Raw genomic sequence first — 23601 nt, forward strand, 5'->3', positions numbered from 1 at the left:
GGGTGCAGTAGTATCCTCAGGAAGCCTCAAGAACCTTCGTGGGTGCAGTAGTATCCTCAGGAAGCCTCAAGAACCTTCGTGGGTGCAGTAGTATCCTCAGGAAGCCTCAGGAACCTTCATGGGTGCAGTAGTATCCTCAGGAAGCCTCAAGAACCTTCGTGGGTGCAGTAGTATCCTCAGGAAGCCTCAGGAACCTTCATGGGTGCAGTAGTATCCTCAGGAAGCCTCAAGAACCTTCGTGGGTGCAGTAGTATCCTCAGGAAGCCTCAAGAACCTTCGTGGGTGCAGTAGTATCCTCAGGAAGCCTCAGCAACCTTCGTGGGTGCAGTAGTATCCTCAGGAAGCCTCAAGAACCTTCGTGGGTGCAGTAGTATCCTCAGGAAGCCTCAGAAACCTTCGTGGGTGCAGTAGTATCCTCAGGAAGCCTCAAGAACCTTCGTGGGTGCAGTAGTATCCTCAGGAAGCCTCAGGAACCTTCGTGGGTGCAGTAGTATCCTCAGGAAGCCTCAAGAACCTTCGTGGGTGCAGTAGTATCCTCAGGAAGCCTCAGAAACCTTCGTGGGTGCAGTAGTATCCTCAGGAAGCCTCAAGAACCTTCGTGGGTGCAGTAGTATCCTCAGGAAGCCTCAAGAACCTTCGTGGGTGCAGTAGTATCCTCAGGAAGCCTCAGAAACCTTCGTGGGTGCAGTAGTATCCTCAGGAAGCCTCAGAAACCTTCGTGGGTGCAGTAGTATCCTCAGGAAGCCTCAGGAACCTTCATGGGTGCAGTAGTATCCTCAGGAAGCCTCAGAAACCTTCGTGGGTGCAGTAGTATCCTCAGGAAGCCTCAGAAACCTTCGTGGGTGCAGTAGTATCCCCAGGAAGCCTCAGAAACCTTCGTGGGTGCAGTAGTATCCCCAGGAAGCCTCAGAAACCTTCGTGGGTGCAGTAGTATCCCCAGGAAGCCTCAGGAACCTTCGTGGGTGCAGTAGTATCCCCAGGAAGCCTCAGGAACCTTCGTGGGTGCAGTAGTATCCCCAGGAAGCCTCAGGAACCTTCGTGGGTGCAGTAGTATCCCCAGGAAGCCTCAGGAACCTTCGTGGGTGCAGTAGTATCCCCAGGAAGCCTCAGGAACCTTCGTGGGTGCAGTAGTATCCCCAGGTTGCACACGAGACGCAGTTGTCTAGAGTGTGTGCCGGGGAACACCCAGCGCTTAGGTTCGAACCCTCATCACGGCTCCTGTGGATTTTCTCCTTGACGCATCACGACAGTGGGATTACTCTCTGTGTATCTGGGAAATATTATATCCTCAAAGGGCTCACTTGTCCGTCTTTCGAATGCATCCTCGTCTTCGAATGCATCCTCGTCTTCGTCTTCCTCAGTCTTTCGAATGCATCGAATGCATCCATCCATATTCTCATATCTGATACTCATGGAATTCAATATTCATAAAGAAATGTAAAGTACCAGTAGCGAGAGCACTCAGCGTAATATGGAGAAAGAGCCTGGATACAGGGGAGATACCAGCAGCACTTAAATCTGCAGATATAGCTCCGTTGCACAAGGGGGGGAGTAAAGCCTTGGCAAAAAATTATAGGCCAGTTGCACTAACATCACACATAATAAAAGTGTTTGAAAGAGTGATTAGGAATCAAATTTCTAGTTTTATGGAAAACAATGAATTGCACAATCCAGGACAACATGGATTTAGAGCGGGAAGATCCTGTCTGTCACAGTTACTCAACCACTATGACAAAATCACTGAAGCCCTAGAAGAAAAGCAAAATGCAGATGTTGTATACACAGACTTTGCAAAGGCGTTCGACAAATGTGACCATGGGGTGATAGCTCACAAAATGAGGTCAATGGGAATAACTGGAAAAGTAGGACGCTGGATACTCAATTTCCTGTCGAACTGAACACAAAGAGTAACAGTCAATCAGATAAAATCGAGTCCAAGCGATGTTAAAAGCTCTGTACCTCAAGGTACAGTCCTTGCACCGCTACTGTTCCTTATTCTCATATCTGATATAGACAAAAATACACGCCACAGCTTCGTGTCGTCCTTTGCAGATGACACAAAAATCAGCATGAAAATTACCTCTGCTGAAGACATTGAAAAACTACAAGCAGATGTCAACAAAGTTTTTGATTGGGCAGCAGAAAATAACATGATGTTTAACAGTGATAAATTTCAGGTACTCAGGTACGGCAAAAATGAGGATCTGAAACATAATACAGGGTACAAAACACAATCGAATCTTCCCATAGTAGGAAAACAGCATGTCAAGGATTTGGGAATAATGATGTCCGACGATCTAACGTTTAGGGAGCATAACCAAGCAAATATCGCGTCAGCCAGAAAAATGATCGGATGGATTACGAGAACTTTCAAATCCAGGGATCCCATCACAATGGTTGTACTCTTCAAGTCACTTGTGCTGTCCCGTCTCGAGTACTGCTCAGTACTCACTTCCCCCTTCAGAGCAGGAGAGATTGCTGAAATAGAGGGAATACAGAGAACATATACGGCACGCATAGACGAGATAAAACACCTAAATTATTGGGATCGTCTCAAAGCTCTCCAAATGTACTCTCTAGAAAGGAGACGAGAGAGATACCAAATAATATACACCTGGAAAATACTGGAGGGTCAGGTCCCAAATCTACACAGTAAAATAACAACGTACTGGAGTGAACGATATGGAAGAAAATGCAAGATTGAACCTGTGAAGAGCAGAGGTGTCATAGGCGCAATCAGAGAGCACTGTATAAACATCAGGGGTCCGCGGTTGTTCAACGTCCTCCCAGCGAGCATAAGAAATATTGCCGGAACAACCGTGGACATCTTCAAGAGAAAACTGGACGGTTTTCTAAGAGAAGTTCCGGATCAGCCGGGCTGTGGTGGGTACGTGGCCCTGCGGGCCGCTCCAAGCAACAGCCTGGTGGACCAAACTCTCACAAGTCGAGCCTGGCCTCGGGCCGGGCTTGGGGAGTAGAAGAACTCCCAGAACCCCATCAACCAGGTATCAACCAGGTTAGAACAATTATCTTTATGAGTAAATTGTGTAATGTTTGTACCTGGTGGAATGTTAAGTTATTTAATGGTCAATGTCTGAGGGCGCAAACTGCGGCACCTAATAAGTGTTAACCTAACCTAACCTAACCTAACCTAACCTAACCTAACCTAACCTAACCTAACCTTGGATAATAAAGCTTAAGATTGACTGATGTATATAATAGTGTAAAAGATCTTCAGGAAATAATATAATTAGCTGATAAGCTACCTTTATTCTAGCTGGATATTTCAAATTATTAAGGAATTACTGTCACAAAGAGCTAGCTTATTAACAAACATTTTAAATCCTATTAAAACCAGATCCATGATAGATGAGCTGTGTGTTTAGAGTGAGAGTGATGGTGATCCTGGGTAATCAATACATCTCTTGATGTAAAGTGCTCAGCTGAGACATTTATGTATCTTAATGCCACAAATAGTTTATATTATTCATCAAATTGTCTTATCATCCTAATTTAATGCTGTTTTGCCAATATAAGCTTCAACGTTCCAATTGCAAGCTGTAAATTTTTTCTATAGCTGTAACTCCTGATCACTTGAGCCAGCCCCAGCTGAGATGGTCTGCATAAATTACTGAGGAATAAAGCTTCGAAATCCAAATCAAGATCTAGATTATAGAGTATAATTATAATGATTACGTGTTACACTTATTATGATGCTGTCTTACGTATATAATGTACTGTAATTTATAAATGTTTTATAAATGTGAAACTATTTATGAATAAATATTTTTATCTCATTTAAATATTCTGAAAGGTAAAGTAACCAACCGTTTATATATATATGTGTGTGTGGAGTGGTGACCACTGATGAGCCGCAGAGGCCCAGGCGGCGCTACAGGTTGTCTGACTCCGTGTGGCCTGAGGCGGGACAACTGTCGACGCTGGACCCCTCCTGCCCTGACCCTGGCAACAGTATATCTGGATCAGGATGACAAACAACTTGCTGAAGACAAGGCCGGCAGTGCTCCTGCACGTCCCTCCACACCTTGCTCCTGCAGGTGAAGGTCAGGAAGATGAAGGCTCCCTGCAGGGTGTTGAGGACCACGAAGACGTACCAGACGACCTGCAGCTGCAGGTAGCCAGCCACCATGCCAGTGATCCAGGTGAGGCCCATCAGAACGGCCAGTCGCACATACAGCACAAACTGTTTCTTATTTGGTGCACATGAACTCTTCCGCAGCGTCGACTGTGTGCTGGCACCGATGGTGTATGAAGTAATAAGGAAAAACACAACATTGAGAGCCATGACTGTGAATAATGGAGCACCAAAGAACACCAACAAGGCCTTGCGCTCCCCAAACCAGCACCAACGTTGACCAAAGCTGGGCAGGAACTGAGGGGACAGACCTGCAGGGGCGGTCATGTCAAGGGTTACTGTGACCACCACAGCCAGGGCGGGAAGCAGCCAGCCGTACACACAGTAGAATAAGAACTTGCTTCGCTGTCTCCCAGATGACACTCGCAGCTCATCTTTAGCTTGTCGAAATGTCAGCCACACGTCAAAGGCCATGATATTCATCCAACAGAAGGCGGCGAGGAAGGAGTAATACATTATAACTGCCGAGATGTAACATCCTGTCGTCTTAGGCTCGAGCAAGGTGCTGAGGATGAAGATGGTGTAGGCGGTGAGAAGAGAGAGGCAGAGGGACGCCAAGCACTTGCCCGGGAGGTTCCTAAGACGAGGCAGCAAGAGGAAGACAGCCAGGTGCAGCAGGAGACACAGGCAGGACAGCCCAAGACCCGCCAGTGACACCCAACCCAACACCGAGGAGAACTTCTCTGGTAGTTCCTGTGGCATGCACACAAGGACGCCACCTTCAGTTACCTCGTACTCTCCCACCTGGTAACTTCGAGCGTAATCTCCTACAATTACCATTCTCTTCTCGTTCAACGTGAATTCGCCTTCAGAAAGAAGTATTTTATCACAATTAAGTGTTTCATTTGATTCACTAGACACTATGTTGCTACGAAAGGCTTTCCCTGTGTTGTTTGGATGACACGCTGAGGAATCTGATGTGTTGGTTGTCACCTTATTGTCGCCTTCATAACGCTCGTCGTCCTCGTCTACCTCACTTATGTTCCTCCGCAAAATACTTCTACACTTATTTAAAAATGTAATATAAACTTCGCCGGGCTGGCAAATGTTTACAATTCCAACATCATTACCAGAGCTATGGTAATAAAAATCAATTAACATAGAGAAAGTAGGTTGCCCTACACGAGAAGTCAAAGTTCTAAAACAACTTTCTAAATTGGGTTTTATCTCGTTACACTGAAGACAGTGGGGGTTCCTGTAGGCCGACCCCCAATACCTCACTGCTGTGTAAGAGTGACACAGAGCAGCAACAGATGTGTCCGACCAGTTCTCAGCACACGTCCTGATTGTGGCGTCACATCCTCTTATAACAGGAATATCGGGGATTTTAATGTTAATATTACAAAACGGAAATATTTGTTTACCATTAGCGGGAATAAATGCTCCCCAAGATCCGTCATGAAATAATAAATGAGAAGTTATGTATCTATGCAAGTCAACCGGCTGATCTGGAATATAGTTATCCGGCTGATCTGGAATATAATTATCCGGCTGATCTGGAATATAATTATCCGGCTGATCTGGAATATAGTTTTCCAGCAGAACTGCAGTAAGAATTTTCTGCTTAACTATATATTCCACCTCACTGTCGAGACATTCCAGTTCTGTCTTCCAGAGCGTGAGGTCGTGGGAGTCGTTGTTGCAGACGGCGCAGTAGTAGTTGGTGTAGGTGACGGAGGTGGTGTTGCTGGTGGCGGGGAGGTGGGCCAGCGGGTCCCTGCTCCAGGAGATGTCTGCCGGGGAGCCCGCCAGACACAGCTGGGCCACCTCCTCGTCCTCCCACCCTGACATGCACACGCTCTTCATGTACAACTTGCTATTATTCACGATCACACACTTGTACCTCTCTGGCAGGACCTGATCTTCCCGTCTGTAGTGGACGGAGTCTGGACAACAATCTCCATACATTGCGCACAGGTCATCACAATTACAATTTTCTGCACTCTGGTAACCTAGGCTATTGTAATCACTACCATTACAAAAAAACTCTGTCGAACACGCAGCATCCAAAGCAACCAAATCGCTATGAAAGAGATCCATCATTTGGCCCATGGCAGTTGCCAATATCAATATAAATAAGGCCTTTCTCATCATTTTTGTTTCCAAATTTTCTAAATCAATTGCAGAAATATCCAAAACTTCATTAGTGTGACCAATGACAATGCTCGAAGCCCGCACACTGGTGGCCGTGTTCTTCGCCTTAGTGAGAATACCACTATTTTTAATCTAAGGATTTCCTCCCCAGAGGTTACTAGACTTTGTATTTTATTAATCTAATTCAATATAATCACAATATATATGCTATGATTTTGGAAGCTTTATTAGCATAATACAAGTGTAGTAGTATGGACTCTTGACATTTGTGACGCTGAACAGTGTCAGATGAGGTGTAGAGACACACCACATGGGACAGTCTTAAGACAACACCTGAGACAATGCTCTCACACAAACAGTCTTGGAGAGAGAGAGGAGATAGTAGAGCAATGATAAGGACAGCGTCACCATCCTGTCGGTCAGTACTGGCTCCCGACAGTGGTAGTAGACTGTCGGACAGTACTGGCTCCCGACAGTGGTAGTAGACTGTCGGACAGTACTGGCTCCCGACAGTGGTAGTAGACTGTCGGACAGTACTGGCTCCCGACAGAGGTAGTAGACTGTCGGACAGTACTGGCTCCCGACAGTGGTAGTAGACTGTCGGACAGTACTGGCTCCCGACAGAGGTAGTAGACTGTCGGACAGTACTGGCTCCCGACAGAGGTAGTAGACTGTCGGACAGTACTGGCTCCCGACAGTGGTAGTAGACTGTCGGACAGTACTGGCTCCCGACAGAGGTAGTAGACTGTCGGACAGTACTGGCTCCCGACAGAGGTAGTAGACTGTCGGACAGTACTGGCTCCCGACAGTGGTAGTAGACTGTCGGACAGTATTGGCTCCCGACAGAGGTAGTAGACTGTCGGACAGTACTGGCTCCCGACAGTGGTAGTAGACTGTCGGACAGTACTGGCTCCCGACAGAGGTAGTAGACTGTCGGACAGTACTGGCTCCCGACAGTGGTAGTAGACTGTCGGACAGAACTGGCTCCCGACAGTGGTAGTAGACTGTCGGACAGTACTGGCTCCCGACAGTCATAGCAGACTGTCGGACAGTATTGGCTGTCGACAGAGGTAGTAGACTGTCGGACAGTACTGGCTCCCGACAGAGGTAGTAGACTGTCGGACAGTACTGGCTCCCGACAGAGGTAGTAGACTGTCGGACAGTACTGGCTCCCGACAGAGGTAGTAGACTGTCGGACAGTATTGGCTCCCGACAGAGGTAGTAGACTGTCGGACAGTACTGGCTCCCGACAGAGGTAGTAGACTGTCGGACAGTACTGGCTCCCGACAGAGGTAGTAGACTGTCGGACAGTATTGGCTGTCGACAGTGGTAGTAGGCTGTCGGACAGAACTGGCTCCCGACAGTGGTAGTAGACTGTCGGACAGTACTGGCTCCCGACAGTGGTAGTAGACTGTCGGACAGTATTGGCTGTCGACAGTGGTAGTAGACTGTCGGACAGTACTGGCTCCCGACAGTCATAGCAGACTGTCGGACAGTATTGGCTCCCGACAGTGGTAGTAGACTGTCGGACAGTATTGGCTCCCGACAGTGGTAGTAGACTGTCGGACAGTACTGGCTCCCGACAGAGGTAGTAGGCTGTCGGACAGTATTGGCTGTCGACAGTGGTAGTAGACTGTCGGACAGTACTGGCTCCCGACAGAGGTAGTAGACTGTCGGACAGTACTGGCTCCCGACAGTCATAGCAGACTGTCAGACAGTACTGGCTGTCGACAGTGGTAGTAGGCTGTCGGACAGTACTGGCTGTCGACAGTGGTAGTAAACAGTCAAGACAGTACTGGCACTCGACAGTCATAGTAGACTGTCAGACAGAACTGACTCCCGACAGTCATAGCAGACTGTCAGACAGTACTGGCTCCCGACAGTCATAGTAGACTGTCAGACAGTACTGGCTCCCGACAGTCATAATAGACTGTCGGACAGAACTGGCTGTCGACAGTGGTAGTAGACTGTCGGACAGTACTGGCTCCCAACAGTGGTAGTAGACTGTCGGACAGTACTGGCTGTCGACAGTAGTAGTAAGCTGTCGGACAGTATTGTCCGACAATCTACTGTCGGACTGAACACTGATTTGTTACAAGTAACAAACTGCTCATTCTTAAAGGTATCTCATTCCCTTGTCTTCCTCCTACCACGGTAATATATGGTGGGAAACAGCTCTGGCTAGGCTTCCTATTTGCCATATAGTATACTTAACTCATGAGAGCCGGTCGGCCGAGCGGACAGCACGCTGGACTTGTGATCCTGTGATCCCGGGTTCGATCCCAGGCGCCGGCGAGAAACAATGGGCAGAGTTTCTTTCACCCTATGCCCCTGTTACCTAGCAGTAAAATAGGTACCTGGGTGTTAGTCAGCTGTCACGGGCTGCTTCCCGAGGGTGGAGGCCTGGTCGAGGACCGGGCCGCGGGGACACTAAAGCCCCAAAATCATCTCAAGATAACCTCAAGATGAGCATTTAATGGAATGCCACTCTGCTACTTATCGTCTGAATTGCATTGTCCCACTTAGTTGTACACCTTGTAGAATGTCAACATTTTTGGGACGATTGCCTTGCTTTGCAAGTGTTCTTCGACAGAATTTCTGATAAATCCAGTACATTACGGGCTCACCATAGCCCGTGCTACATGGACATTACGGGCTCACCATAGCCCGTGCTACATGGACATTACGGGCTCACCATAGCCCGTGCTACATGGACATTACGGGCTCACCATAGCCCGTGCTACATGGACATTACGGGCTCACCATAGCCCGTGCTACATGGACATTACGGGCTCACCATAGCCCGTGCTACATGGACATTACGGGCTCACCATAGCCCGTGCTACATGGACATTACGGGCTCACCATAGCCCGTGCTACATGGACATTACGGGCTCACCATAGCCCGTGCTACATGGACATTACGGGCTCACCATAGCCCGTGCTACATGGACATTACGGGCTCACCATAGCCCGTGCTACATGGACATTTCATTCTGAGTAGCTAAATCTAAAACAACAACATCAACAACATCCAGGACATTTGATATTGCTCACATTATGTTCTTTTCTTCCCGTATTGGCATCCTAAATGATAATAGCGACAGAACTGGCTCCCGACAGTCATAGCAGACTGTCAGACAGAACTGGCTCCCGACAGTCATAGTAAACTGTCAGACAGTACTGGCACTCGACAGTCATAGCAGACTGTCAGACAGAACTGGCACTCGACAGTCATAGTAGACTGTCAGACAGAACTGGCTCCCGACAGTCATAGCAGACTGTCAGACAGTACTGGCTTCCGACAGTCATAGTAGACTGTCAGATAGTACTGGCACTCGACAGTCATAGCAGACTGTCAGACAGAACTGGCACTCGACAGTCATAGCAGACTGTCAGACAGTACTGGCTTCCGACAGTCATAGTAGACTGTCAGACAGTACTGGCACTCGACAGTCATAGCAGACTGTTAGACAGAAGTAGCACTCGACAGTCATAGTAGACTGTCAGACAGAACTGGCTCCCGACAGTCATGGCGATAATAGCTGGATTTTGAATATCCAGCAACACTGATGATGCTATATAGTCTACCTGGTTTGGTGTTTTTTGATAGTTTCTTGTATAAACATTATACAAATTTGTGTGATGATCAAGTTGCTGGGATTATATATATATATATATATATATATATATATATATATATATATATATATATATATATATATATATATATATATATATATATATATATATATATATATATATATATATATATATATATACAGAGCACCACTTGGTTTCCGAACCCCTTGGGGACGAGACCCGTCGGTTAACATGTAAGTTCGTATACGAGAAATGGAGGAAAAAATAAAAAAATAATGTGAAAAAATCTAGGGAAACAAATCGACAGGTTCATAGCGTAAATGCGTGACCGTATTTTGTTTGTACTCACCAATAATTGAAGTCCTGATCTGCTTATGTTGATGATCGATGTTGATGAAGCATAGTTATTTACATGGAAGAGGTGGTGGTGGATGTTGATGGTGTTGGATTGACTGAAGTTGTTGGGTTGACTGGGTCAACATGCGATGAGTCAGGTGCAGGTGATGCAATGCGAGCTTTCTTGGAAGCCATTGCAAAAGACTCTGTAATTGACATTTGTTTCATTCCCTTGGCTCTTGTTTTTAAAAACTTCATATACATATTGTACAGACTCATCATGTCCTTAGTTTCAAACTCGCTGTAACTCGTGTCCATCAATGCCAGAATGTATTCAAAATTTTGCTGAACTTTTTCCATACAGGCATACCTCAGAATAAGAGTTTAATCCGTTCCTGGAGACGCCTAGCCTTCCGAAAACTCGCATTCCGAAGTTAATTTCCCCATAAGAAATAAAGGGAAATGAATTAATCCGTTCCTGACTACCCCAAAAACCCCACATTAAACTAAATTTTTATACCTAATTTACCTAATTCATCTAAATAAACCTACAAAACTGTGTTCCAGTTATTACTTTCCTTGCTGTCGAGTGCTGTAGGCGTATGGAAGATGGTGAGGAGGGGGGAGGAGGAGAGGAGTTACTGTTTGGAAGGGGAGTCCCCTTCCATAATCACATCACATAACCCCATGCCTTGTAACACTATGGATACCACTTCTCTTTCTAAATTTTTCAAACCAGCCCCTGCTTGCCTTAAACTCTTTCTTATCTGCATCACTCGTTGCAGGGGTATTCTTTAGAAGGTCTTCGTGCAACACCCTGGCTTTCTCACAAATAATGGCCTCCGAAACACTATCACCCCTCAACTCCTTGTCGTGTATCCAAATTAATAACAACTTTTCCACTTCTTCAAGTATTTGTGGTCTTTGTGCCGTTAATGTTCTTACTCCTTTTGCCACTTTAGCACCCATAATCTTATTTTTCTTCTTAAGTATAGTGCATATTGTTGATGTGGCTTTGTTGTACTGCCTACAAAGTTCAACAACACGTGTACCGTTCTCATGCTTCCGAATGATCTCTTGTTTCTCCTCTATTGTCATCCTCACATGAGCTTTCTGGCCTTTATCCTTACCACTGGCTTTCTTGGGACCCATGGTGAGATATATAATAACAAATTGTATAGACAAATCACCAAAAATCCAACAAAACACTGAAAATCCGCGAGAAGAATTGATGTGGGGGTAGTCACTGAGCGCGAGACAATAATAAACTGAGGGGCGGAGGGGCGACGAACGCGCTAGGTCGGCTGTACGCGTATCAACAAACTCGCGTCCAAACTCGCCTCCCGAAGTAACCCTCGCCTTCTGAGACAAATTTTTGGAGTAAATACACCTCGCCTTCCGAAAATCTCGCATACAGGGACAATCGCATTCCGAGGTACCACTGTATCATATTTTTCCTTTAACGTTTCTTCATCCTCTTCCTCTTCCTCTCCATCTTCTTCATTGCACTCGTCTGGCTTTTTTGCTGTACATACTAATTCTATAATTTCATCATTAGTCATGTTTCGATTGTTTGGGGCTTCTTCATCAAAATCTATTCATCTATGTCATCTTCGATTGTTTCAGTCACCAGTTCTGCTCTAATCTCAGGGGACTTAATCCCCTTGACATAGGCTAGGAGTTCCTCTCTTAATTTTTTCTTCTCGCTAACTTTCTTCACCGCAAATCCTTCAAAATCTGCCTCGTCATCTTCCTCAGGAAACAGACTTGACGTGGGCCAAAGTTTTTTCCAACCATTTCTTAGTGTTGTCTGCTTTACCTCATCCCACGCACTAGCAATAGTCCAGATAGCTGACTTTATTGTGAAGACTTTATAAAAGTCCTTAAGTGTTCCAAGCTAATTGTTAAGACGTCTGGCAAACATCCTCTTGTAGTGGTGTTTAAGGTTCTTAATTATTCCTTGATCCATGGGTTGGATCACTGAGGTTGTATTGGGTGGCAAGAACGTTCCAATAATATTGCCATTTATAAGCTCATCACCTCGTGGATGCGTTGAACTGTTATCTAGCAGCAGTACAACTTTGCTGTTTTGCGGGAGACCAACACTTTTCAGGTGCTCCTTCACCTCGGGTACAAAGTTCTTATTAAACCACTCGACAAATATTACTCGAGACATCCACGCACTTGGCTGGTCCTTATAAATCACAGGGAGGCACCTGGCTGACTTTAAAGCCCTGGGGTTTTTACTAATTCCAATCACAAGTAACTTTAATTTGTGCGTGCCAGCTGCATTTGCACAGCACAACAAAGAAATTCTCTGTTTGTTCTGTTTATAACCACCTGAAGGATCGTCCTCACCACTATGAGCCATCGTTTCTGTGGGAAGCATACGCCAGTACAAACCTGTCTCATCAGCATTATAAATTTGCTCTGGAGATAAATTTTGTTCCTGCACCATCTCCACAAATTTACTCACATACTCATCAGCACCAACAATATCAGCAGATTGTCTTTCACCATGCACTTTAATAAACCTAATGCCATGACGGGTTTTAAAACTTCTGAGCCAACCATCACTGTATACACACTTTTGAGTAATTTTCATTGCTTGGTGAAATTCACGAGCCTTTTCCACGAGGAGCCAGCCTGCCACTGGCTTCTTCGTCACTTCACGTCTCTGTTTGTACCACTCCCACACTGCGTTATCAACACTCTCCACTTTTGCTTTACTTACTACCTTTCTATTTCGTATTGCTTTATCACTTTCACTTCTAGAGAAATAGTCAAAAATGATAGGTTTAGCCTTAAGAAGATCAAAAACAGTACTTTTACTAATGCCATACTCAGCGCACACGACACTTCTCGGGACACCGCTTTCCACCTTCTTAATTATTTCAACTTTCTTTTCAAATGTCATCACTGACCTCTTTCTTTTACGTAACCCGCTTGTAGATGCTTTCACTGACACAATGCGTGCATTTGGAGCCGACATGGTGCACGGATGTTCCTTGATTGTGCTGATATGTAAAACAAAGTCACGGAATGAACACTCCAGTCTCGTGACAAATTCAAACAATGGGAACAATAGGCCGTGAGTCTGTGACGTCATAGGGTAGCCGGCGGCGCCCGACACGGTCAGTGAGCAAACTAAACCATCACCCACCCCCCCACCCACCCACCACGGGCCGGCACGACGCTTGGCTGACCGCTTCCTTACCCGAGCCTGCCTGCCTGCCTCCTTCCCAGCCTGCCTGCCTCCTTCCCAGCCTGCCTGCCTGCCTGTCTGCCTGTGCCTGTCTGCCTGTGCCTGCCAGCCTGTGCCTGCCAGCTTGCCTTTCCCTCCCTAATTCTCACTACTTCCGTTCCTTCCTGCCTACCTCCTAGCATCTCTCCCTACCTCCCCCTCCCTCTTAGCATCTCTCCCTACCTCCCCCTCCCTCTTAGCATCTCTCCCTACCTCCTAACATCTCTCCCTACCTCCCCCTCCCACTTAGCATCTCTCCCTACCTCCCCCTCCCTCTTAGCATCTCTCCCTACCTCCTAACATCTCCCCCTCCCTCCTAGCATCTCTCCCTCCCTCTTAGCATCTCTCCCTACCTCCTAACATCTCTCCCTACCTCCCCCTCCTTCCTAGCATCTCTCTCCCCCTCCCTTTCTGACTAATTATCCCCCTCTCTCACTGATTCTCCCCACCCCCTCTCATACTGCCTCCCACCTAAGTTCCATCGTCCATCCACCCACCAGTCAGCCATCAATGACGCAATGCGTCCATTTGGAGCCGACATGGTGCACAGATGTTTCTTGATTGTGCAGATATGTAAAACAAAAGCACAGAATGAACATTCCAGCCTTATGGCAATTCAAAATACTGTAATAGGAATAATAGGCTGTGAATCTGTGAAGTCACAGTGGGCACCCTGGACCATCTCCCACCCACCACCAGAAGCCGGCGTGACGCTTGGCGGACCCCTTCCTACCCGAACTTTGTTCGGGTAGCATGACTCCCCAACCCCAATCGGGTAACTGGAAGTTTCGGATAACTAAAGTTCGGAAACCAAGTGGTGCTCTGTATATATTATATATATATATATATATATATATATATATATATATTATATATATATATATATATATATATATATATATATATATATATATATATATATATATAGTTGAGTTTACATTCTTGTAAAGCCACTAGCAGGCATAGTGTCTCGGGCAGGTCCTTAATCTAAATTTTTTCTGCGCAATACGACCCACCAAATTGTTTGACAACCTGCAGGTACTTATTTACTGCTGGCTGAACAGAGGAGCTTGGTCAATCACAGTTAAGGATTGGCACTCGGTCAACCCTCCCCAGCCAGGATACGAACCTAGGCCAAAGCGCTCGCAAAGTGGCGGGCGTGTGCTTTACCACTATGCCACGGGGATTACAGTCCTTGTAGCAGACAGTTGTTGCAATGGGTCTGTACCCCATGTTCCAGTACAAGGCATGCAGGGTGAGGACAGTACTATCTTGAGGTTATCTTGAGATGATTTCGGGGCTTAAGTGTCCCCGCGGCCAGGTCCTCGACCAGGCCTCCACCCCAGGAAGCAGCCCGTGACAGCTGGCTAACTCCCAGGTACCTATTTTACTGCTAGGTAACAGGGGGCATCAGGGATGAAAGAAACTCTGGCCATTGTTTCTCGCCGGCGCCTGGGATCGAACCTGGGACCATAGGATCACGCGTACAGTGTTCTGTCCGCTCAGCCGCCGGTTCCCCCTGGAGGGGTTCCCCCCCTCCCCACTATTTCTGGTGTTCCAGTACAAGACACAAACACGGTGGGGAGAGTACTTGTTCTGGTGTTCCAGTACAAGACACAAACACGGTGGGGAGAGTACATGTTCTGGTGTTCCAGTACAAGACACAAACACGGTGGGGAGAGTACATGTTCTGGTGTTCCAGTACAAGACACAAACACGGTGGGGAGAGTACATGTTCTGGTGTTCCAGTACAAGACACAAACACGGTGGGGAGAGTACATGTTCTGGTGTTCCAGTACAAGACACAAACACGGTGGGGAGAGTACATGTTCTGGTGTTCCAGTACAAGACACAAACACGGTGGGGAGAGTACATGTTCTGGTGTTCCAGTACAAGACACAAACACGGTGGGGAGAGTACATGTTCTGGTGTTCCAGTACAAGACACAAACACGGTGGGGAGAGTACATGTTCTGGTGTTCCAGTACAAGACACAAACACGGTGGGGAGAGTACATGTTCTGGTGTTCCAGTACAAGACACAAACACAGTGGGGGACAGTACTTGTTCTGGTGTTCCAGTACAAGACAGACAAAAGGATTAAGATCTCATTTGAAAAGAAGAATGATTAAAATAGAGAAGCTTTTTGTGTTAATTTATTAACAAAAGAATATAACTACATCATGTTCATGGAAACTTTGAGAAAATAAAGCATTAATTATAATTATTAACATTCTTCACACTCAACAAGCCTAATATATTTTAACACATTTCAAAATATCATACCTTTGTCACGATGTAACAATTATACACCACCAAACTTTTTCACCTTTAATGCAGGTGGCAATTTATCGAACAGCTGAAGTGGATTGAGTTCTACACTGACCAATGATTCCTTTCTGGTGTGTGTGAAATGGACAACCTGATTAGACCTTTGCACAAAAGAGAATGCTCCTGTAGTTCCGACCTTTGCTACATTATTGGACGACTTGCAATTGCCACCATTCAGTTTCTCCTCGTGACGCCTTACTTTACCCGGTTTACCGAGCTTTTCCTTCGCCGCGAGTTTCTGCTTATCAAGCACTATTATCGAGGAATCATCGTGCAATAGAATCAAGTGTGCGTGAAGAGGATCGTAACTCACGTTGTGAATCACAGAATTCCTCTTTGACAAATCAGAGCAACACGCTGACAAAAAATCCCGACAGAAAGGCGTGTACTTTTGTTTGGTAAGATCATACTCTTTTATCGTCATATCTGCGTGCACCACCACAATATCCCGAGTGGTAGGGTGAACCCCAATGGCGGTCACTGGAGAGTTGTAAGAAGGCAACATTATACTGTTTTCTTGATCGAGACTGAAGGCAGTAATATTGTGCTGATTATCGGCCACCACCAAAACACTGCCATCTGGATTTGTGCTCATGCGTACAACACTGCAGCCTGGTTTAAGGGCAAGTTCTTTCTCAAGGGAAGCCTCCATCTCTGACACAGCGATGACCTAGAAAAACACAGATAAACAAAATAATCATATATACTAAGCATGAGACAAATATTTAGTGACAAATGACCAAAAACTGGTATATTATCAAAAGCTGTATGTTGGCCGCCTCATAGTGTAAGATACTCCTCCTGAATTACTGTCTGTCATTCCCTCTTAACCATGCCTAACCACTTGGGGTGGACGGTAGAGTGACGGTCTCGCTTCATGCAGGTCGGCGTTCAATCCCCCTGAGCGTCCACAAGTGGTTGGGCACCATTCCTTCCCACCGTCCCATCCCCACTTGGGGGTTGGAGGGTTGGAGGGGGAGGCGTGGTCGAGGACCGGGCCGCGGGGACACTAAAAAGCCCCGAAATCATCTCAAGATATTGAGCGACGGTCTCACTTCATGCAGGTCGGCATTCAATTCCCAGCCGTCCACAAGTGGTTGAGCACCATTCCTTTCCCCCATCCCATCCAAAATCCTCATCCTTCCCAGTGCTATATAGTCGTAATGGCTTGGTGCTTTCCCTTAATAACTCTCCCTCTCTCCTTCCCTCTTAACCAACTGTTTTCACTTAACCTTCCCAACAACACACATGTATAAAGCGCTCAAGTAACACATTTACTCGCTAGTTACAAAACTAAGTGATATTAAAATACAAATTCATACGGTAAGATAATGGCCTAAAGCAAAATGTAGATTCAAATGCTGGAAACTTCAAGATCATGTACATAATTTGCTCTACAGTATCTTTTGAAATTATAATGTACAGTACAGTACTTCTATAACAAGAAAAAGACATGTTTTTACTGCTATCTTGAGGTTATCTTGAGATGATTTCGGGGCTTTAGTGTCCCCGCGGCCCGGTCCTCGACCAGGCCTCCACCCCCAGGAAGCAGCCCGTGACAGCTGACTAACACCCAGGTATACCTATTTTACTGCTAGGTAACAGGGGCATAGGATGAAAGAAACTCTGCCCAATGTTTCTCGCCGGCGCCCGGGATCGAACCCGGGACCACAGGATCACAAGCCCAGCGTGCTGTCCGCTCGGCCGACCGGCTCCCATACAATGTTACCCACGTTGTACGGAAAAGTTTGCCACAAAACTATTACAAATCCTCCACTATCTATGTAGCACATTCACATACAATAATATTGTTATTCATGTGCACCATAGGGAGCCGGTCGGCCGAGCGGACAGCACGCGGGACTTGTGATCCTGTGGTCCTGGGTTCGATCCCAGGCGCCGGTGAGAAACAATGGGCAGAGTTTCTTTCACCCTATGCCCCTGTTACCTAGCATTAAAATAGGTACCTGGGTGTTAGTCAGCTGTCACGGGCTGCTTCCAGGGGGTGGAGGCCTGGTCGAGGACCGGGCCGCGGGGACACTAAAGCCCTGAAATCATCTCAAGATAACCTCAAGATAGGGGGGGGGGGAACATTCATGTAGTCATTCTACATATCTGGTCAATGTAACACCTTCACATAATCATTCTGTATAGCTATACTCCAAAATACATGAAATTATTTTTTCTATATTCCTGTTCCATGTTATATATTTGTTAATATATTCAACATATCTATATACCGTACCTATTTCATTTCTATAATGGCTAATAATAACATCCCTTCTCAAACGGTAAATTTTCCAGAGGAGGAAAGTATAACAGTATTTGGAGACAATATGAACAACGAGACTGGAAAACGTTCACACAACACAAACGACTTTGAAGACCACAGCAACTAAAGCCAAAAGCAACTTTGGTGCTCACCATTTGTGCTTGCGGGGGTTGAGCTCCGGCTCCGGCTCTGATGATCAACATTTGACGCTGTTAAACCCCAAATTCACTACACAACTATGAAGAGATCACCTGAGGAATTCCGCAGTTCCCAAAAACGGATGCACAGTCTTAGGGCACCCCCAAAAAAAGAAAGAAAAATTTGCTAGCCAGAATGAAGAAGGAACCAGATATTATTGCACCTAAAGTATCTTTTGCACAGGACGGACCGAAACATCGTCGTCCCTTCACTTTCTAGTGTGTGGTTTCATCAACATATTTCAGCCACTATATTGTGCCTCCTCGTCTGCACTGCACCTAAACTTTAAGAAAAAGACCAAACTTGGAAGCAAGGCCGCACCCCGAAAACAGGACCAAATCACAAAACCTCTTGTCCTGCACAGATAAACAAGTCGATTCAATAAAGCTACACAACACCTGTCACCTATTTCTTTCCTAAGAAGTGTGTTGTCCCACTTTCCCCATGAGCCCTGGGGCCAGATTCACGAAGCAGGTACGCGAGTACTTACGAACGTGTTCATCTTTCCTCAATCTTTGGCGGCTTTGGATACATTTATTAAACAGCTTACAAACATGAAAACTTGCCAATCAACTGTTGTTATTGTTATAAACAGCCTCCTGGTGCTTCAGAGCTCATTAACTGTTTAATAATTGCAAACAAAGCCGCCAAAGATTGAGAAAAGATGGACAGGTTTATAAGTGCTTGCGTAACTGCTTTATGAATCTGGCTCCTGATTCCTAGGTAACCTAAATTTCCACGAGGAATGAGGTTATTATGCACCGCAAACCTCTGAGTGGTCAGCTGGTACAACCAGTGTGGACAATCTTGGTGCCTCCGATCATTTAGGAGATGGGTGCTTCATAAACCACAAGTAATTATCAAGAGACCATAAGAACATGAGAATGAAGGTGACTGCAGAAGATTAGGAGAGTGATGCAGAGGCTTAAGTGAGGGATGCAGAGGCTCAAGAGTGTGATGCAGAGGCTCAAGAGTGTGATGCAGAGGCTCAAGAGAGTGATGCAGAGGCTTAAGTGAGGGATGCAGAGGCTCAAGAGTGATGCAGAGGCCCAAGAGAGTGATGCAGAGGCCCAAGAGAGTGATGCAGAGGCCCAAGAGAGTGAAGCAGAGGCCTTTTGGCCCATACCAGACAGCAGCTATTTACATCCACCTAAACTCATTCCATATATATATACTGTGTATCTAACCTACGCTTGAAACACTCAAGAGATCCCACTTCCACTATGTTACGCGGCAATTGGTTCCACAAATTAACAACCCTGTTACTGAACCAGTATTTACTCAGGTCTTTCCTAGTCTAAATTTCCTAAAGAAATTGAAATTGAAATTGAAATAAGTTTATTGAGGTAAAATACACACAAAGGGATGAGGTAGCTCAAGCTATTCTCACCCCGTTTTCACTTCCTAAAGAAGGCACCAAGCTGGGAAGATATGCAGCACCTTCAGTGTCGCTAGATATTCAAATGGCACTAAATATAACTGAGGATACCAATATGAAAACAAAAAGCATAAGGCAAGCAATATTAAAGGTATCGGATTCACTAAGGATTCTATCGAGACACAATTGACCACAACGGACAGTTTGGAAGCAAGACGCTCAAATGTCCTGAAAATCCGGACATTCTAAAAGAGGTGAATGACTAAGAGGGGCGCTGCAGTTTGGACAATAAGAAACAGGGTGGCACGCCATTAAGTGCCAATTAGACAGTGTATATAGCCGATATGTAACTTAGTCAAAGCAGTTTCCCACCATCAATTACGGTGGTAGGAGGAAGGCCAAGGGGACGGGTCTACCCTTAAGAGCACTTGGTTTGTTACTGGTAACACAAGACCACCGACCCTGCCAACAGTCTCGGATCGAGGAATGAATAACCAGGTACAAATCTGAATAAGGAATGTCTTTTTGGTCAGTAGGACAAGTGTGAATAGCCTCCTTAGCGCCAGTGTCTGCAGGCTCATTCAAAATACCGTACAAGTCGATATTTGAAGCCTAAAAGCACGTCTTCTAAACCAGGAGTCAAATTGTCCACCAAATATAAAATGTGAACCATTTCCACAGAGATAAACTAGTGAAACGACCGACTCTCGTTGTACACCTCTTGCCACACTTCTCCCAGCCTAGGAAGGGAGGGAGGCAGGCACGCAGGGAGAGGAGGGGGGAGGGAGCCAGTGAGGGAGAGGAGGGAGGCAGGCAGGCAAGGTGGGTGGGCACACATGGATGGAGGGAGGGAAGAAGGCAGGCAGGCAAGGTGGGTGGGCACACATGGATGGAGGGAGGGAAGAAGGCAGGCAGCCAGAAAGGGAGGGAAGGGAGGCAGGCAGCCAGAAAGGGAGGGAAGGAGGCAGGCAGCCAGAAAGGGAGGGAAGGGAGGCAGGCAGCCAGAAAGGGAGGGAAGGAGGCAGGCAGCCAGAAAGGGAGGGAAGGGAGGCAGGCAGCCAGAAAGGGAGGGAAGGGAGGCAGGCAGCCAGAAAGGGAGGGAAGGGAGGCAGGCAGCCAGAAAGGGAGGGAAGGAGGCAGGCAGCCAGAAAGAGAGGGAGGGAAGAACTAACCCCAATATTAAATGCTGTTCACCTGTATAAACTCCTACCCTTTCTATTGGGTAAATAGAATAAATAAATCAACCTTACTCATTTATCATTATCTATAAGAGAGAATGTGTGTGTGTGTGTCCCAACTTGTATGTGTCTGCCTGTCTGCCTGCCTGTCTGCCTGCCTGTCTGCCTGTCTGCCTGTCTGCCTGCCTGCCTGCCTGCCTGCCTGCCTGCCTGCCTGCCTGCCTGCCTGCCTGCCTGCCTTGAGGTGTTTCATGGGCTTAGCGTCCCCGCAGCTCGGTCGACCTCCTCGCTGCTGGTCTAAGTTAAATGCTTTAACAAATATTGGTAATTACAAACCCGTTTTCATTTATGTCAAGGCCGTTTTCATTGGCGTCTTTCATCGAGTCGAGTGTGAAATCATGGCACGTGATTAACTTGCAGTTGTTATTGAAAAGAAACTGGAATGGAAAAAGAGAGAGAAGGGAGAAGCAAAGTGCCTGAGACCCCCATACAGTATTTGGGTTTCTGTGCTTCTTGAGAAATGCAGGGGGGGGGAAGGGGAAGGGTGAAGAGATAGCTAGCTAGATATTGAGATAAAGACAGGTAGAGATAAAGATAGGAAGAGATAAAGAGGGAAGACAAGCATTGCCGGGTATCCCCTTAGTATATTATAATCATCCTATCACTAGCTTTTACCTACTTTATCTGCAATCTCTTCCTTCTAGATAAAGGTCAGGAGCATAAAAATAGTAATATTCCTTGCATAACAGATAACAAACTCACAGGCTAATAGACCTTCTATTATCTGTCTTTTACCATATACTGTACTGCATAAATCCTTGCAGAATCATTTACCTCTGTTTCCCCTCACACTGTACCCACTTACGCAACATATTGTATTCCGACAACTTGAGAAAGGCTGAAAACTTCCTTATCATCAGATATCTGGCATAAAACAATTACCTGAATAACTCCATCGGTGGCAGCAGACGCTAGCCGTGCCTCTCCGAGCCAGAGAACTTGCCGGCTACTTTTGATCTCTTTGCTCATCACCCGCACACGCCGAACACTTATATGACTGCCAGGCTGCGAAGATAAACAACAACAAACTTTGACAACCGTGTATTAAAAATGGTTTACTAAACATAATGGCTCTGCCAAGCATCTACAGTAAATGGGAAACCTGAGGGTAAACCTCGAACACAAAACTTAATGCTCTGATAGATAAATTAATGTAATCACATAGGAAAGGGCAAACATAGTTCCAATCTATAAAAATGGTAAACCCCTTTTAATTATAGATCTGTATCACTGACAAGTGTGGGAGTTAAAACACTAAAAAAAATAATTAAAACTAAATCGGTTCAACATACTTTGCAAGTGATTTATTGAGGTTCATATCCTGGCCAGGGAGAATTGACTAGGCACCAGTCCTTAACTGTATGGCCATGTCATGGTACAGTTGACTATGGCACATCTGGGAACACTTAACGCATAGGTTCCAACCCTCATCAAGGCCCTTGTGGATTTGTTCATTTGATATGCAGTGGCGCCTCGATTAACAAATTTAATCCATTCCAGCACCAAGCTCGTGATGTGAAACGCTCATTTTGTGAAACAACAACGACATTGTTATCAGAGGCGTCCGAGAACCAACGGGACCGCTAGAAAGCACCATGTGGGTTACTTGTTAATCGAACGAAAGTTCGTTAATCAAGACAAATTTTCTGGGAGTGGCTCTTTCGTTAATCGAAATGCTCATAACTGGAGTCGCTCGTTACTCAAAATGCTCGTAACTGGAGTCACTCGTTACTCGAAATGCTCGTAACTGGTATCTTGAGATGATTTTGGGGCTCAGCGTCCCCATGGCCCGGTCCTCGACCAGGCCTCCTTTTTTAGTTACACATCCCCAGGAAGCAGCCCATAGCAGCTGTCGGGTAACTCCCAGGTACCTATTGACTGCTAGGTAACAGGGGCATCAGGGTGAATGAAACATTTTGCCCATTTGTCTCCGCCTCCACCAGGAAGGCAGAGACAAATGTCCCGATACGTCCCTTATACGTCCCCTATAAATGTCCCCTTGTCCCTATACTTTTCCCATGCCTTGTTTGCCTTCTCCTTTCTTCTTCCCACTCTTGAACCATGAGCTTCCTGTTCTCCTTTTAACACTTCCCAGGAGCCAGTCGGCCGAGCTGACAGCACACTAGACCTGTGATCCTGTGGTCCTGGGTTCGATCCCAGGCGCCGGCGAGAAACAATGGGCAGAGTTTCTTTCACCCTATGCCCCTGTTACCTAGCAGTAAAATAGGTACCTGGGTGTTAGTCAGCTGTCACGGGCTGCTTCCTGGGGGTGGAGGCCTGGTCGAGGACCGGGCAGCGGGGACACTAAAGCCCCAAAATCCTCGCAAGATAATCCCTCCTGAAAGGTATGAATTGTCGAGTTGCTTCTTTGTATTTGTGTGTTAGGAGTTGCTGTGTGCTGTGTGTCAGCCTCACGCGCTGACTTTCCTTCCATATTATTCTGCCCTTGAACCTGCATATAATCCCTAACCCTCTACTGTATTCTCATTTTCTTGATCCGGCTTCCAACTCTTAAGTTCTACAATACAATAGCTTCATAGCTTCGGTCTCTGCCCAAAATGCTTTGCGTAATAGTGGCTTTAGGCATTTTATGTACTATGCAGGCAATGAGTCACAATAACGTGGCTAAAGTATGTTGACCAGACCACACACTAGAAGGTGAAAGGACGACGACGTTTCGGTCCGTCCTGGACCATTCTCAAGTCGATCGTGAGAATGATCGACTTGAGAATGGTCCAGGACGGACCGAAACG

At 46.2% G+C, this 23601-nt stretch overlaps 2 protein-coding genes across 3 annotated transcripts in view; both read right to left on the minus strand.

Annotated features, from left to right (window-relative positions):
* Positions 1-11751, minus strand: part of LOC138372165 (uncharacterized) — a 60814-nt gene extending 49063 nt beyond the window's left edge. Inside the window, exons 1-3 of the mRNA XM_069337476.1 lie at positions 11629-11751; positions 6677-7846; positions 3829-6355 (exon numbers count right to left, since the gene is read on the minus strand). Coding sequence (XP_069193577.1) covers positions 3893-6355; positions 6677-7846; positions 11629-11751 — 3756 coding nt within the window. The 3' untranslated portion in view covers positions 3829-3892. The remainder of the gene's footprint in view (positions 1-3828; positions 6356-6676; positions 7847-11628) is intronic.
* A 3822-nt stretch (positions 11752-15573) lies between these two features.
* The window catches only part of l(3)72Dn (UTP4 small subunit processome component l(3)72Dn), a 53849-nt gene continuing 45821 nt past the window's right edge, over positions 15574-23601 (minus strand). For both annotated transcript variants that reach the window (XM_069337684.1, XM_069337683.1), the window contains exons 12-13: positions 21731-21853; positions 15574-16432 (exon numbers count right to left, since the gene is read on the minus strand). In XM_069337684.1, coding sequence (XP_069193785.1) covers positions 15737-16432; positions 21731-21853 — 819 coding nt within the window. In that variant the 3' untranslated portion in view covers positions 15574-15736. The remainder of the gene's footprint in view (positions 16433-21730; positions 21854-23601) is intronic.

Source organism: Procambarus clarkii, chromosome 38 (assembly GCF_040958095.1).
Source record: "Procambarus clarkii isolate CNS0578487 chromosome 38, FALCON_Pclarkii_2.0, whole genome shotgun sequence".
NCBI classification, from domain to species: domain Eukaryota; kingdom Metazoa; phylum Arthropoda; class Malacostraca; order Decapoda; family Cambaridae; genus Procambarus; species Procambarus clarkii.